The sequence below is a fragment of the Brachionichthys hirsutus genome, chromosome 8 (assembly GCF_040956055.1).
Source record: "Brachionichthys hirsutus isolate HB-005 chromosome 8, CSIRO-AGI_Bhir_v1, whole genome shotgun sequence".
NCBI lineage: Eukaryota > Metazoa > Chordata > Actinopteri > Lophiiformes > Brachionichthyidae > Brachionichthys > Brachionichthys hirsutus.
Window position 1 is genome coordinate 2,453,880 of NC_090904.1, and position 15,351 is coordinate 2,469,230.

The window sequence follows — 15,351 nt, forward strand, 5'->3', positions numbered from 1 at the left end:
TATTTCCACTTTAAAAGTGATTAACTATAATAAATCATTTGTCTAGATGCCCTCGTGGGTCACTATTGTGAGACACTGTGATATTTTCTGAAACTTTTTTCTTGCAGTGAATCTCCATAGAAACCGTTGGAACCCTGATGTCCTTTCTTCTTGATCTAAACAGAAACTCCAGTTTGTTCTGTCGGATAGCTCGAGCCCGGAGGCCGCTCTGTCGAGCAGGATCTGGTCTTCTCAGGAGCTGAGTCAGCAGCTGGAGAAGCTCCTGCTGGAGGCCAGCGACGAGCAGATCTTTGACTGGGTGGAGGTATGACGATTGACCCTCCTGAGAGGGGCAGGCTGAAGGGGCTCTGCTTCTAGAGCTCTAGCTCACCACTGAATTTCATCTGGATCAGATTGGTTGGTGTATAAAGATACCAAGAACAATCTAGAACCTTTTCATGATGATCCAGATCACAATGTGGACGGTGTAGAATCTAGAATCTACTGTAGATCCAGTTAGGAGGGGAATGAGCTGCTTGGGGGAGGTCTGCTCTCTGAGCGTTTTCCTACTTTTTATTTAAACCAGTGGGATTAACATTTTAAATAGTGTGGCATGAGCTTTAGAGACAAATGTATATTTACAAGGATATTAAAGTGTACATTTAATAAAGAATGTTATACTACTACTACTACTACTTAGTGCTGTCAAGCGATTGATTAGGATCTGTAATTAATCTCACCAAAACGTTGCAGAGAAAAGCCCTGAACTTGATTTAAATTCATTACATTATTGTAGCAGATCAAAATATTAATCTAATAATAAACAGTAGCTTTTTTAAAGTCATTTATTATTTGACTTGAATCAGAAAACTTTATTAATCCCAGAGGGAAATCCCATTCCAACAGATGCAGTCCTATTTAAATTCTGCTGTATTTGCAGAATATCTTTGTTTCTCTTTTTGGCGTCATGCATTGTCCTCCCCAACGCCAGCAACTCATGTCCTCCCTCACTACGTCCATGTGTCTTCTCCTGGGTCGTCCTCTAGCCCTGTCCTTTGCATTGTCCTCCCCAACACCAGCCACTCTCATGTCCTCCCTCGCTACGTCCATGTATCTTCTCCTGGGTCGTCCTCTAGCCCTGTTCCCTGGCAGTTCCATCCTCAGCATCCTTCTACCGATATAGTCCCTGTCTCTCCTCTGGACATGTCCAAACCATCAACGTCTGGTCTCTCTGACCTTGTCTCCAAAACATCCAACCCTCACTGTCCCTCTTATTGACTCATTTCTAATCCTGTCCAACCTGGTAAAAATAAATAGTTTAAATTACAATGTCGACTGCAATTTCATTCAAATCAGATGTGGATAAAAATGGAGGAACACGTTGCCTTTAGCAGGATTACGGAAAAACTGCTGGATGGATCTTGAAGAAAAAAGAAATGTGAAGATGGGTCTTGGTCTAACTTAGATTCATTCCATTAACTTTTGAGAGAGTTCCGGACTCGGGATGTTAAAAAAAGAAAATATCCAGATTTTCCCATTTGCTTACTATCAATTTTGATTCACTTTTACTTTTCATGGTTGGTGTATAAAGATACCAAAAACCATTATAGAACCTCGGCAGAGGTCCGCGCTCTCTGGGTGCTTTTCTAGTTCTGTATTATCTATTTGCATGTGAAGCCAACAAATCCTCTTCTGCGCTCCTTTCTTCCAGGCAAACCTCAACGAATCTCAAATGAGCTCGTCTCCCTTTCTGAGGGCCTTGATGACGGCCGTGTGCAAGACGGCGGTGAAAGGTAAGCGCCCCGCCCCCTGGAGGAAATGCTGTTCTACTCACCGTGCACTCACCGTGCACTCACCGCCATGCGCTTGTCCATACAGACCATAGCACCAACTGTCGAGTGGACGCCGCGATCATCAAGAGGAGATTACCCGTGCTACTCAAGTACCTTAACTCGGACACTGAACGGCAGCTGCAAGCACTTTATGCACTTCAGGCGCTGATCGTCGCCCTGGATCAACCTCAGAGTAAGTGCGGTTTGCCGCTCCCGGTAAAACGGGACCTCGTGAAGATAAGTGATTTGGCACGCCAGTACGAGCGGAGTGCATCGACGATATGTTCAATCGAGCCGTCCGGTTGACCTAAAAGCCAACTCTGTTTCAGTTGTCTTTGGAAAAAACTAAGACCAACATGTCTCTGCACTTCCAGACCTCCTACGGATGTTCTTTGACTGTCTGTACGACGGGGACGTCATCTCAGAGGACGCTTTCTGCAAGTGGGAGTCGAGCAAAGACCCTGCTGAGCAGCATGGTAAGGGTGTGGCCCTCAAGTCTGTAACTGCCTTCTTCACGTGGCTGCGGGAGGCTGAGGAGGAGGCTGAGGAGGAGTCGGAAGACAATTGACGAGGGAGACGTGTGAGGACAGAGCACAGTAGAACTGCATCATTACCGGGGGACGAACATTCAAACTGGGTGAATGGAACGGACTAGTTTACAGCTGGAATTTCCTTCTGCGGTACAGTCCTGAAACGTGCCGCCATTTTGAGTTTGGATTCCAGCGGCAGAAGCACTAAATACTTGTATTATACATAGAAAATATTTTTGTTTTAAATTGTAACTTTTCTTTTGTTACTTTTTAAGAGGAGACTTGAAAAGATACATAGGTTCTGGACTCTCTAATTTATTATTTTTATAAGGACTGCAAATGTCAAAGTTATTTAACATTCGCAGATGCTCCCAAATGAGACCATGACAATATAATAATAATAGAAACAGTGTATGAAATAGCATCCTGCCTCCCTGGATAAAACACAATTCTTATGGGATGAAGGGGAAGCAGAGATTTAAAAAAAGAATGAATGCACAGAAGCTATTAATATTGTCAGAGGTCAAAGGTTGTCTCAATAAGCGGGACGTGTCTGCCTCAGTCTGAGTTATGTACATGCCCCTCATTAGAGGTTAGTTATGCACTTGTGAAGCAATGCAAGTCCAAAGAACTGTCCAAACAAACGCAGATGAACAAACCAGATCTGTTCAACGTTTAAAAGCAAACGGCCAGACTCACTCAACACGGATGTTTGCATTACTTCAGACCTGGAGAGCAGAATAAAGCTTGTAAATACATTAAAGACAAAAGTATTTAAAAAAAAATTGACATGAAAAAAAGTTGCTTCTCTGGTTTGTTCTTTCATTATGGGAAATGTGTGTTGCCAGATTGTGTTTTTGTTTGTTGTTTGTGTGAGTGAGTGAGTGAGACACACGTCCTCAGAAGACTTCAAGATTCAACGTGGACAAGCAGCTGGAGCCCCTGAAGAATCGATCAAAGAGTGATCACATTATCAGATAACTGTCTAGTCGACATAAAGCTGATTGGCATCGCCCAAATAAGAATCGTAGCCACTCTGGCTGCGGGGCTGAAACGAATGTTCCTTTAAATTTTGAGAATTTGATGCATTGTCAAAGTTATTTTTGATTAATGTAGTGACGAAGTATCGATATGAACAAGTCGTAATTGACGTTCATAATGGTTATATGTTATGCTCCTCATGTTCTCTGCTACTCTTCTCCTGCGGGCAGGGGGACCAAGTGTCCCGCTTTGTGTCCCCCTTTGTGCGGGACTGGACAGCATTTTCATCCCTTTTTCCACGTCCCACCGATTGAGACGCTGTCCCGCATTTTGATTGGCTGCTTGAGTTTTCAGAATTCAAACCACTGAAGGACAGATGGGGGGGGGGGGTTGTTGACCTGTCAGCGTCTTGCCGCGCTTTATCAGTTGCCGTAAATTGTGCCTGTCGCGACGCACGGCAGAGAAGAGCCAAACACGAAACTGTGGACGGGAAGCTGCGATTCGCGAAGTTTTCTGCAAAGTTTGGCAAAAAAACAACCCCCCCCCCCCCCCCCAGCTTTGGTCTGCCCTGGTCACCCAATCTGCGAGAATGAAACTCGGGTTACCATTAGTGAACTACAGCTCCCATGAGTCTCTGGAACTCTGTAGTGGTTACGCTGAACGGTGGAGGCTGTTGACGTTAAATAACTACATCTCCCATGATTCGTAGCCACAGGCGCCATAACAAGTTCCTCCAGAGCGTAAATTTAAGAACGCTTATAAAGGATAAAAACAATTTTACTCGTGATTAACGTTTGAATCGTGTCGCTTGAAGTTTCGGGAGCCGTGATAGTGGGAATCCTCCTACGTGCTCCGTGACGCTAACGACGTGGGGGCGGGGCTCGTAAACCGGACAAACCTAAATAAAGGGTCGTGCAGAAGATTTCTACAACAAACACTTCCCCCGGTCGAGCTAACGGTAAGAATCGTTCGTACCGACTCACGCAATTCGCTGAATACGCTGTTGCACGCATGCAACTCTGGTAACGGGTGAAGACTTGTATTTATTTATTTTTACTCCGTGTAACTGAAAAAAATAAAAATGTATCACCCTTATGCGACGCCATCACTGTGTCTAAGCCCGTCGACAAAATGGCGAAATTGCCGGAAAAATTCTGCCAACTAATCCGGCGGTCCGCGTGGAAACGAGCCGAAACGCTCCACGGAGCGAACCGGGAGACTTTCCTTTGAAGAAATCAACGTTTCATCTGATGGAAAAAAGTCGGCCTAAATGAATGAAGTGGGCTTCGGCAGTTTCGCCATTTCGAATCACGCTCACGCAGAAATGGCCTCACGCCAGTGCTGATGAGAGTTTTTATATCTTTTTTTGCAAGCAAATCTCCTGCGATGCCGATTCGCCGAGCAGCAACGGCTCCGACTCCGACTCCGACTCAGGAGAAGCCCCCCTGCGCTGCAGCAGAGAAAGGTGAGGCGGGCCGGCGCTGATCTTCACCTTCACCACGAACCCTGAACGCATCACCGTCTCGGACACGGGTTCCACCGCGGTCTCGGGCAGGGGCGCGTCGGCAGCCCCCCCCCCCCCCCCCCCCCCCCCCCCCCCCGGTGCGAACTCACCGGGGGGGGGGGGGGGGGCATGTATAAATAGTCCATATTTATAAATATTCCATATTTATACATGTTCACTGAACGAGCAAGCGCCTTTTGTCGTTATGCGTAATAGTTCACCTCTAAATATCAGGGTTGTGTAGGACACGCTTAAACTTTACGCAATCGATAGGAAAGGCGCCGTCATTTATTCTCCTTCAGCCAATGGTTTGGGTCACTTCAGCCTGCAGTGTGAACGCAGCCTTAGTGGTAAAGTGAACGTGTTTAAATACTGCAAAAAAAAAAAAAAAAAAAACCTGTAGAAATGGATCCCTGACAAATGATTCAATAAAGAATAAGTTTTGGCATCTCGGCTCTGAGTATATTGTAACGCTGAACGAGGTTTCGTGGTCTGATTTCATGATAACATTGTTCGATGTGATTGGAGGTGAAAGAAAACAACTTAAATGCAATTACTTGGTGCTTATTTTCAATGACTTCCTCCCGCCAGAACCTGAAGCCTCCCCAGAGGAGTCTTCCTCGGTTGATGACGAGCGGGCCGCTCCTTCGGCCGCGGCGGCCGACATCAAGGAGGCGCAGCCCAAAGCCAAAGCGGAGGAGACGGAGCCCACGGAGAATGGAGAGAAGGCGGAAGAAGCTGTGGAGGAGAAGGGAGAAGGGACAGAGACGAGAGAGTGAGTTTCACCAGAGAGCTTGTCTGCAACTCTGAGCACGGCGATATTTCACTTTGATGGCACTTTTATCTGTTTACATTATCCTCACTGCTGGATAACAGCGACGGCGCCTCCTCATGGTTGTAGCGTTGCATTTCCAGAAGACGTGGCCTATATCCATTAAATCAGACGGCTGTTACCGGTTCCTTCGTACGCAGTCTCCAGGAGGGGAGGACATGTCCCGAGTTTTTATTGACTCGTCTGTTGATCTTCAAATAATTGATTAGTTCTTTGCTTTTAAAATATCATGAAATGGTGAAAAGAAAAGAAGCTGAAATAATAGTTTTAGTTTTTAGTTCCTACAGGACATCCACACGTTGACTTTGCTTTCTCAGAGGACAGGAAAGCAGGACGTGTTCAATTTAAATTTAGACATTAAAATCAGAGCATTTCAAATCTTTGATGAATTGAATCTCAAAATAGTTGTTGCTTTAATATCTGATAACTAATCAATTAATTGACGGGTAAATATAATCGATAATAAACTCAAAGTAAGAGTACTGTTACCACAAATATACAAAACTCTTATCGGCAACTAAATTCGGTGAGCTAAGTTGTGCATTCTTGGGAAAAGACTTGCAGTTCGGCTGTCGACGTTCAACTATTACGTAGGAATCGTGGACAAACGTAATATTCTTGTGACTTCTCCTCCTTTCCTTCTCCACGACCCTGACTAAGCTAGCGTCCCACTTTTACCATGTAGCTCATTAGCGTCATTAGCGCTTTAGCTGCGCTCAAATTACTGTGGTGATTATCAAGACGGATGTTCTGAAACTACATTTTGTCTTTCCCGTCGGTGTCAAATGGACAAAGTGACAAATGCAAGGACTGCGCGGCTGGACAGTGTGCAACACACTGCTATGTTCTACTGCTAAGGTGAGGACGTGATAAGGATAAGGGTGATAAACAATCACAGTGAAATATCGCTTCTAAAGAAACAAACACTTCACTGAACCTGTCTTGCTTCGTTTGGCGGCAGGTTGAAGGACGGCTACAAGTACGAAAAAGCCAAAGTCAAGAAGGTGAAAAGGACGATTCCTGCCTGGGCTAGCGTCTCTGCTAGCAAAAAGGTCCCCGTCACCAACTATGCTGGGACTCAGCACAAAGTGGACAATATCCTCATTGAAGCCATTACGGTGTGTAAATTCTTTGACTGCGACGCTAACCGCCGCTGTGTGTGGTGGATTGTGTCTGATTTGATTCCCTGTCTTTCCAGACTTGTAATGACAAATCTGGAGTTTCATACCAGTCTGTCATGAAATATATTGTGAGAAAATATCCAGGGATGGATCTGGACAAGAAGAAGTTTCTCATTAAGAAAGCAATGAAGAAGCATTTGGAGAAGGGCACGATCAAACAGGTGATAAAGGTTCGCCGGGGAAATGTGTGAAGATGCGTATTGTCGCAGGTCTGGCGAAGAAAGACATTCTCAACATGAATTGAAGTGTAATGTTCTGTGAACCTTGCCCCCTGGTTACTATGGCTACGTTCACACTGCAGGGCTTAATGCGGAATTCTGAATTTTTGTGTGAAATCGTTCATATACATTCGTGTATATGAACGTTATCTCCTGTGTGAACGCCATGTGACCCGAAGGTGCCTTGCACCCTGAGAAGATGACACGACGACGCCACACCCAGTGTGTGACGCGCACTGTTCGCGGAAGTAAACATGGACGCTAACAGCAATTTTAAAACTGTTGTCCAACCGGAGCCAGCACATTTACAACGTAATGTTTTTAAGAAGAGCCACATTTTTAGCCGCATCTCCACATAGAAACGCGACTGAGTCGCACAATAGTGATGTCGTGTAGCGGTGACATCACGTAGCTAAAATAAATGCAACCTGGGCGCTCGGACTGAAGTCTCATGGCAAAAGATCCGATTCAGGGCCACGTATCCAGGTGGCTTTTGTCGCATTTGAAAACAATTGTATCTGTCGTTCAGACTGTCATGAAAAGATTGGATATTGATGCAAAAAAAATTGGATTTGGGTTGCTTCAGCCCGCAGTGTGAACGTAGCCTGCTACGTCTGCTGCTCCCGCTGCAGCCTTTGTCAATCTTGAGAGAAATCAAAACTTGACAGGCTAGCTGTGCCAATTTATTATTGCCAAACTAATGATTGGACAGTCGTTACTCATCTTAGGAGGGTAACAAATGTACTTCGCAGATATGTCAGAACCGAGGAATGTGTCCTGTCCATTTGTGCTTATATTTTCTCTGTCTGTCCCACAGCTGAAGGGTAAAGGTCTCTCAGGAACCTTCACCATTGGAAAACAGTCTACCTTGTCGAAGGTTTGTTAAAGAAAAAGGAAAGAGTGATGAGCAGTAATTGTGTATTTCTTGGCAGGGAGCAGAAAAATGTATAAAATAAGCTAAATGAGCTTTAGAGGTGCCAGCCGGTTTGTGAGGCGAAGCCTTGCTCCCTAATCATTACCATCCCTTGGCTAGACTCCATTGTTCTACCTGGCCACCAGGTGCTCCAGGGTGGGATCCCGGTTGCACTTCATGGTCCTTGGTTTTCTTCTTCTCATTGGGGCTTTTGAAGTGTTCTTATTCCAACCTGTTACTCAGGATCTGGTTGCGATGGTAGAACCTACCAGGAGCATAAATCCCCCGACAACATAGGCCAGCTGCACGTTTCTGTAAGATCGCAGTGCAAGATTTTATGGATCTAATCCTGTTTGTAATGATGGTGTCAGCAGCTTCCTCCTTGAGTATTTATTATGATTTGTTTTTTAGAAAGCTGCTCAGAGGGCTGAGCCTCTGGGAGATGCCCTTCCTCTCATCATCACTCGACTCTGTGAGCCCAAAGAGGCCTCCTACAACCTGATCAAGAAATACCTGGAGCAGCACTTCCCCACCCTCAACATCGAGAACAAGTACGGTCATATTTGTCCTGTTTAATGCCACTTGGCAGACAATCAGGGCTGCGACTAACTAAGAATAAATACCCCTCATTTTTACCACGGCTGGAGGAATATACAGAAACACATTTACGCAGTACTGGGTGTTGCATCACCTCAATCGTGTACAACACGGACTATTTTCCGGAGCATTTAAAAAGCAATAAATCTTTGCATCAGCAATTAAAACTTATCACTATACGTGGTACCGTCAAACTTACAAATAAAAGGGATTTAAAAATAGTTTGTCCAAAAACTTTTAATAAGTCCACCAAGAATTTAACAAGATTGTAGACTAAATAGCGAAATTTCAGTTTAATATTATAGACGGCGACAAGACGGCCACATTTGTTCTTGAGATGCAAGAGTGACACAATGAAACGCATCTCTTTGTGTACTTCCACTACAATCACACAGCTGCACTAGTGCACCACAATATTTACATGCATTGCAGAGGAGCAAGAAAAATGTCTTTTTCATTTTTAGTGTATTTTTCATTTTATTTCATTATGATTTGATGCAAATTATTATTTTTTTATAAAAAGACATGAAAAATGCACTGCATACGTATTTACAGGCTTGTGTACACCGTCTCTGCCTGTATGTGGCGTCAGGCTGACATCACATCACTGAGCTTCAATGTGGACCTATAGATGATGTCGTAGGGCAATGCTCCACCGGCTCTTACGACAGTGGTTGGATATATGAATGATTGTTGACCCTGGTTTGTCGTCAGGCCTGAGGTCTTGAAGGCGGCCCTGGTGAAGGCAGTGGAGAAAGGACAACTGGAGCAAATCACTGGGAAAGGAGCCAGAGGGACCTTCCAGGTGAAGACATTTATATGGATTCAGCCTTGAGCAAAATGGAGGTGTTCAACAAGTGCCAGAGAATACAGTAGTCCCTCATTTTCCGTGGGGGTTACGTTCTAAAAACAACCCGCAATGTAGTCATCTTTATTTTTTTTACAATTATTATACATGTTTTAAGGCCGTAAAACCCCTCACCACACACTTTATACACTTTTAACAGGCAGGCATTGATCTAAATAGATTGTTTCAGTATTATAGAATGAAACCAAAGATAAAAACCAGTTTTCAGAACTAAACATTTGTTTGAGAAATAAAAATATATAGTACCTCCTGTTAATAATGTTAAGGCGTGCAGATTTAACAGATTTTTAAATCCCTAAATGGGTTTCAATGTTAAAATGTAGTATTTCTCCTGACTCCATTCTAGATCAGACCCAGATGATATTCAGTGGTGAGCTAGTAAAAGCGTCTGATATGAACCATCATGCAGAATGGAATGACTTCTAGCTCTCGGGGGGGGGGGGGGGGGGTGGCAATGTGAACGAGGTCAGATAAGTATGGAGATTGAAACTGATTAAGAGTTTAAAATTAATTAAATCATAATTACTGGTGAGCTTCCACTCAACCGGTAGATCTGATCCAGAATGAGGTCAGGAAGAAGAATCAATTTCAACATTGATAAAAACATTAAAAATACACACACTCCGATTCACGTTGACTTTTCATTGGTTGGTTGCGTAAAGGTACCAAGAACAATCTAGAACCTTCTGGTGCTGATCCAGTTAGGAGGGGAACGAGCTGCTTGGGGGAGGTCTGCGCTCTCGGAGTGTTTTTCTAGTACTGAAATGTTTCTGTGCGACACAGCTGAAGCGAACCGGTAACCAGGTCCTGCTGAAGGGGGGTGCAGTGGAAGACGCCATCACAGCTGCCATCACAGCCATGAATGAGCCCAAGACCTGCAGCACCACCACGCTACGCCGATACCTGGTCGACGCCAACAAGGACCGAAAGGAGCACCAGTTGGGTAAGACCAGACGCCCAGAGCGATTAGCCGCCGGCGCTGATGCTCCCTCGTTGTTAAATAAACCATCCAACATCAATAACACGGCGGCCCATGAGCCATCACAGTACATACGTTGCTCTTTAATCTTTATTTTTAGGTTAAGTTTAACGTTTGTTTGATTAGCATTTGAGCGTTTGTGTGGATGTAATTGTCAAAAGGATCGTAGTTCACTGTTGTCTAGCTAGAAGTGCAAACGTCAGATTCGTACGTGTGTACTTTCTATCCACTTAAACGCGGCGCACGGTGAGCTTTGGGTATGAAGGCGTGTCCATCCTGAACGGTGTCATTGACATGTAAACGCCGTTCTCCAGTGGCCAGTCTGAGGAGAACCCTGACCAAGTGTAAAGTCCTCGGCTGGATGGAGCAGATCACCGGTCACGGCTTCACGGGGACCTACCGACTGTCCTTCCCCTTCTACCCCAGGTACATCAGCCGCGTCTGGGCGTGGCCCTTTGATTTAACCGGTACTTAACAGACACCCACCGTGTACGTACAGAAACGAAAGGCCTACATGTTTTCATACCGTCATTTCCTTCTGCATTTGTCCTCATTTCTCTCAAGTCCAACGATCCTGTACCCAGACAAGTTCACCAAGCTTCAGAAGAACGAGCCCACGCCTTTGACCAAGCGGAGACGAGTTGCTGAATCATCTGATGAGGAAGATGATGAGGAAGATGAAGAAGAAGAAGAGTCTGAAGATGAAGCCCCTTCCCGTAGAAGGTGTGTATATTCGGTATGAATATCTGGGTTGCTTATTGACCGATGTTTGTGGGCATTGACACAGTAATGTAGGGTGGAGGCGTCGGTCTTACCACCGAATCAAATCCGGATCGGATCCAGAATGGAGTCCGTCCAACTTTTACATCCTATCACATTTTGAGAGAGATCCGGATACAAAAAAAAATCCAGATTCTCCTGTTCACTTATAATGGAGGCTTTAAAAAAAAGCATACCTTGTAAATTCACTCACCATGTTTTCAACGTGTTATGCTCAAGAGATTGTTTGGTTGAATTGATGTGGTATTAGTCAGACCTGGGAGATCTGAGGCCACCTAGAGGCGATGCTGGGAAACTGTTATATTAAATAAATGTCAAATGCACATCAGAGACTCGTGAACGCCGACAAACAATCATCATCCGCGTGTCCACCCGGTTTATCACATTCCCACAATGCAGCTGGACAGGCCGACATTAGAGCGCAGTTTGCAGCGAGAGCCGGCGTTCCTGATGTCACCGGAGCTTTCGACTTCAGCGAGATTCATTCATGTTAGTCCCGTGAGGCGCTGCACGTGCGCCACCGAACACTAATCCCGTCTTGGCAGCATCACTACTAGTCACTGGTTAAAGTTGGTGACTTCCTGTTTCTCGCTGGTTAAAATACAGCTTCAGATCTTTCTAACAAGCCCCCGATTGTCTCCGTGTTCAAAGAACTCGTGTTAATAATCCCGTGCGTGAAGTGCCCGACTCAGCCTCACACGCGCTCTCCCACTCGCTCCTCTCGCGTTTGCTGCTTCTACCTATATATATATCTATATATTTTTGCACGCCTCCACTTCATTTAAAAGCGTCTCCAACTCACTTTCGATGAAGTTTCTCTTATTTCCGGCCTTCCTTGTCCTTTTTGTTTTACTTTTCTGATCGTGCAGCCTTTTCTGATCGGCTGCAGGCGTCATTTACATATGATTTGTGTCTGTAAATGGAGGCGTGGCCTCCAACATGTGCACTCAAATCCACGTCGATTGAGGATTATACGAGGGCAAAGTGCTTGGATTCATGCGTTGTGCGTACGCCGTGTTTCAGTAGGAAAGCCACTCGAGATTTTGCCTCATTACTTAAAATAGTCTTTTAGAACTAGTTTACTCTGGTTGACTTTGTTTTGAAGGTCTGCCACATTTTAGTATGAATAAAGTAAAAATAAATTCTACCAGAAACGGTTTGACTGTTCAAATTTCTCTTAGGAAATCTCAGAAGAGGCCTCCACCCAAAGCTCGCGCCCCTCCACCAGCCAAGAAGCCAAGAAGCACTAGTCAGTCAAAAGCTCGAGGCAAAGGACGCCACATGACAAAGAAGTCTTCAACCAAGAAAGCGGCGTCTTCTGTCATCGTGTCTGTGAGGAAAAAGGTCGCCCCAAAGAAGGAGTCCACACCGCCGCCATCGAAAGCCACTCCCGTTAAGAGAGGGGCTCCTGCGAGAAAGCCCAAAACGCCAGCTGTGAAAAAGCTGACCAAGAGGGGGTCCAGGCGACCTACAAAAGCAGAGCCACCCCGCGAGGAGGCTGCAGACTCGAAGGAGACGACGAGGAGCGCCTCCAAGCGGTCAAAGTCTCAAGAGGCGTCCAATGAGGAGTCTGCGATGAAAAAGCCAGTGACCAAAAGCGGGTCCATAAAACTCAAGCCTGCAGAGTCATCTCCTAAAGAGCCTGCAGTCAAAACATTGGCAAAGCGGTCGCCTCGCAAGTCCAAGAGAGGGAAACGCTGAATCCAGAGAGCACCTTCGTGGACTGGGCCATTCTGAATCTGCATCAGTCCGCTCGCTCTCTTTCTGCCATTGTTTTCTCCCTTTTTTAATGGGAATGTAATTTTTTTATTTCCATTGTAGAAAAAAAAAAACGATCCAGTTGAGTTTCCATATGTTGAAAGTTTCTGAGTTTCCATTTTACCCACCTTGTAGAAAAGCTCAGTGAGTGTTGGCAAAAAAAAAAACAGGTTCCAGCTGCCAGTTCAGGGAAGCATAGCAAGAGCCACGATACTGAAACTAGAACTAGTTCTCTGTTGTTACATCTGTAGGTGTTGAAAGCACACAATCCTAATATCCAATAAGTGATCAGTGTTCTCACGGGTTGAAAACATACCCAAAATACAGTATAGGTTAAAACATGTATTAATATTGGTCTTTAAAAGCGATATTGTGAGGTGGTAATTATTACATGATTCTGGACGTGCACCAATAGGAATTTATTTACATATTTGTCACCATCGTTTTTTTTTTTATTACTGATTATTTGTTGATATAAAGTATAAATTGGCCCTAGAGAATATTATATGCGCAGGTGACAAGTTGAGGACTGAACAAATGCCATGTGATTAGAAAACATTTGGGGGGGGGGGGGGGGGGAATAGTATTTTGATGTATGTGTAAAAAAAACAAACATGCATCAACCAAAGGCTGTAGTTCAGTTCCAAACTAGGAAATGTGTTGTGAATAATCAAAAGGAGGATACTAGCTCATACATACCCTGCATGCATGTATTACTTGTTGAACTGTTTCTCCAAGTCATTAATAAAATGGCTATATTTGTAAACACTTGCTCTTTTTAATAGCATTTTTACATTAAAACATTTAATAAAAAACCTTTTTTACATTATTACCGGGAGGTCCGGGCCTCCTTAACGAAACTTAAAATGGCGAAGCATCTTCAATGATTCACCAGATTCTGATTTCAACCCAAACTTGTTTCAGGATTTCATCTTAGAAAGACTACAAATCTAGCACTAGGCAAAAAGGTATCTTCCATGTTTTAATTGTATTGTCTAATTCATGGCAATCTCAATGATTGATAATTGTACAAAATTGTTAAAACTGACTTCTTTATGGTCGTGAAGATAAAAAATACTTTGGAGTTGATATGCTAATCTATACAAAGGGAAGCGTAAGAACTTCTCCTTCTCTAACTCACCTCCTACCTGTGGAGCGTAAGAACTTCTCCTTCTCTAACTCACCTCCTACCTGTGGAGCGTAAGAACTTCTCCTTCTCCTCTAACTCACCTCCTACCTGTGGAGCGTAAGAACTTCTCCTTCTCCTCTAACTCACCTCCTACCTGTGGAGCGTAAGAACTTCTCCTTCTCCTCTAACTCACCTCCTACCTGTGGAGCGTAAGAACTTCTTCTCCTCTAACTCACCTCCTACCTGTGGAGCGTAAGAACTTCTCCTTCTCCTCTAACTCACAAAACTAGTCTTCATTAAACATGGTAACCGGTAACCATGAGATTGTTGTTTTAAATCAGGGACCTTCCCACGTCTGTGCGTGTGACGTCATCGGGATGAATTGCGCAATGAGCTGGAATGTGCGGAGGTGGAGTTTAGAGGCTTTACCTCACCTGCTCCTCCAATCACGTGACGGGTGGAGTTCTTATCCTCCACCTTTGCTTTCTTCACCTCCTCCTCCTCCCCCTCCTCTCCAGCTCCACCCCGGGACAGCCGCACACCTGGACAGCCGCACACCTGGACTTCGACCTCCGAGCAGCGGAGGTGCGTGAGGTGCGTGAGGTGCGTGATGCGAGGATGCGGGCATTGCGGGGGACTCTGGTATAAAACACGGCGCGGTGCGTGAGGAAGACTTCCGGCCGGACGCGGCGCTTCTCGCTGTTGGGCTGAGAGTCAGTTCTGAACCTGTCGCCGGTTTCAGAAAGACGAACCGCCGGTCGAATCCCTAAAACAGACGCGTTCGTTGTTCGGGACAAACACGAACGTTTCCCCGTCGATTATCTTCGATTCTTTGATTCTTTCTTGTTTCATTTCACTCCATTTCTTTCTCAGGCAGGGCGACCTGGAAAGAATGTTTCAGGGCAAAATGAACCCACGTTAATCTCAGCGGTCCAGTCAGGAGCCTTAAATCTGGCTCCTGCTGAATTCTATTCGAGCCCACGTCGACTGTTCTGCCTGGTGGTGAACCCGATTCGAGCCCACGTCGACTGTTCTGCCTGCTGAACTCTATTCGAGCCCACGTCGACTGTTCTGCCTGCTGAACCCGATTCGAGCCCACGTCGACTGTTCTGCCTGGTGAACCCGATTCGAGCCCGCGTCGACTGTTCTGCCTGGTGGTGAACCCGATTCGAGCCCACGTCGACTGTTCTGCCTGGTGAACTCTATTCGAGCCCACGTCGACTGTTCTGCCTGGTGAACCCGATTCGAGCCCACGTCGACTGTTCTGCCT

General features: G+C 45.2%; 2 protein-coding genes across 2 annotated transcripts in view; both read left to right on the forward strand.

Moving 5' to 3' along the window:
- Positions 1-2,379, forward strand: part of eif4g3a (eukaryotic translation initiation factor 4 gamma, 3a) — a 30,254-nt gene extending 27,875 nt beyond the window's left edge. Inside the window, exons 32-35 of the mRNA XM_068742008.1 lie at positions 164-304; positions 1,691-1,772; positions 1,858-2,004; positions 2,186-2,379. Coding sequence (XP_068598109.1) covers positions 164-304; positions 1,691-1,772; positions 1,858-2,004; positions 2,186-2,379 — 564 coding nt within the window. The remainder of the gene's footprint in view (positions 1-163; positions 305-1,690; positions 1,773-1,857; positions 2,005-2,185) is intronic.
- Positions 2,380-4,708: 2,329 nt separating this feature from the next.
- Positions 4,709-13,488, forward strand: hp1bp3 (heterochromatin protein 1, binding protein 3). The gene is made up of 12 exons (XM_068742707.1): positions 4,709-4,787; positions 5,418-5,601; positions 6,454-6,516; positions 6,620-6,776; positions 6,857-7,000; positions 7,875-7,934; positions 8,382-8,521; positions 9,282-9,372; positions 10,219-10,378; positions 10,729-10,840; positions 10,979-11,137; positions 12,376-13,488. Exons 1-12 carry the CDS (start codon positions 4,709-4,711, stop codon positions 12,893-12,895), a joined length of 1,869 nt encoding a protein of 622 aa, XP_068598808.1. The 3' UTR covers positions 12,896-13,488.
- The last annotated feature ends 1,863 nt before the right edge of the window (positions 13,489-15,351 follow it).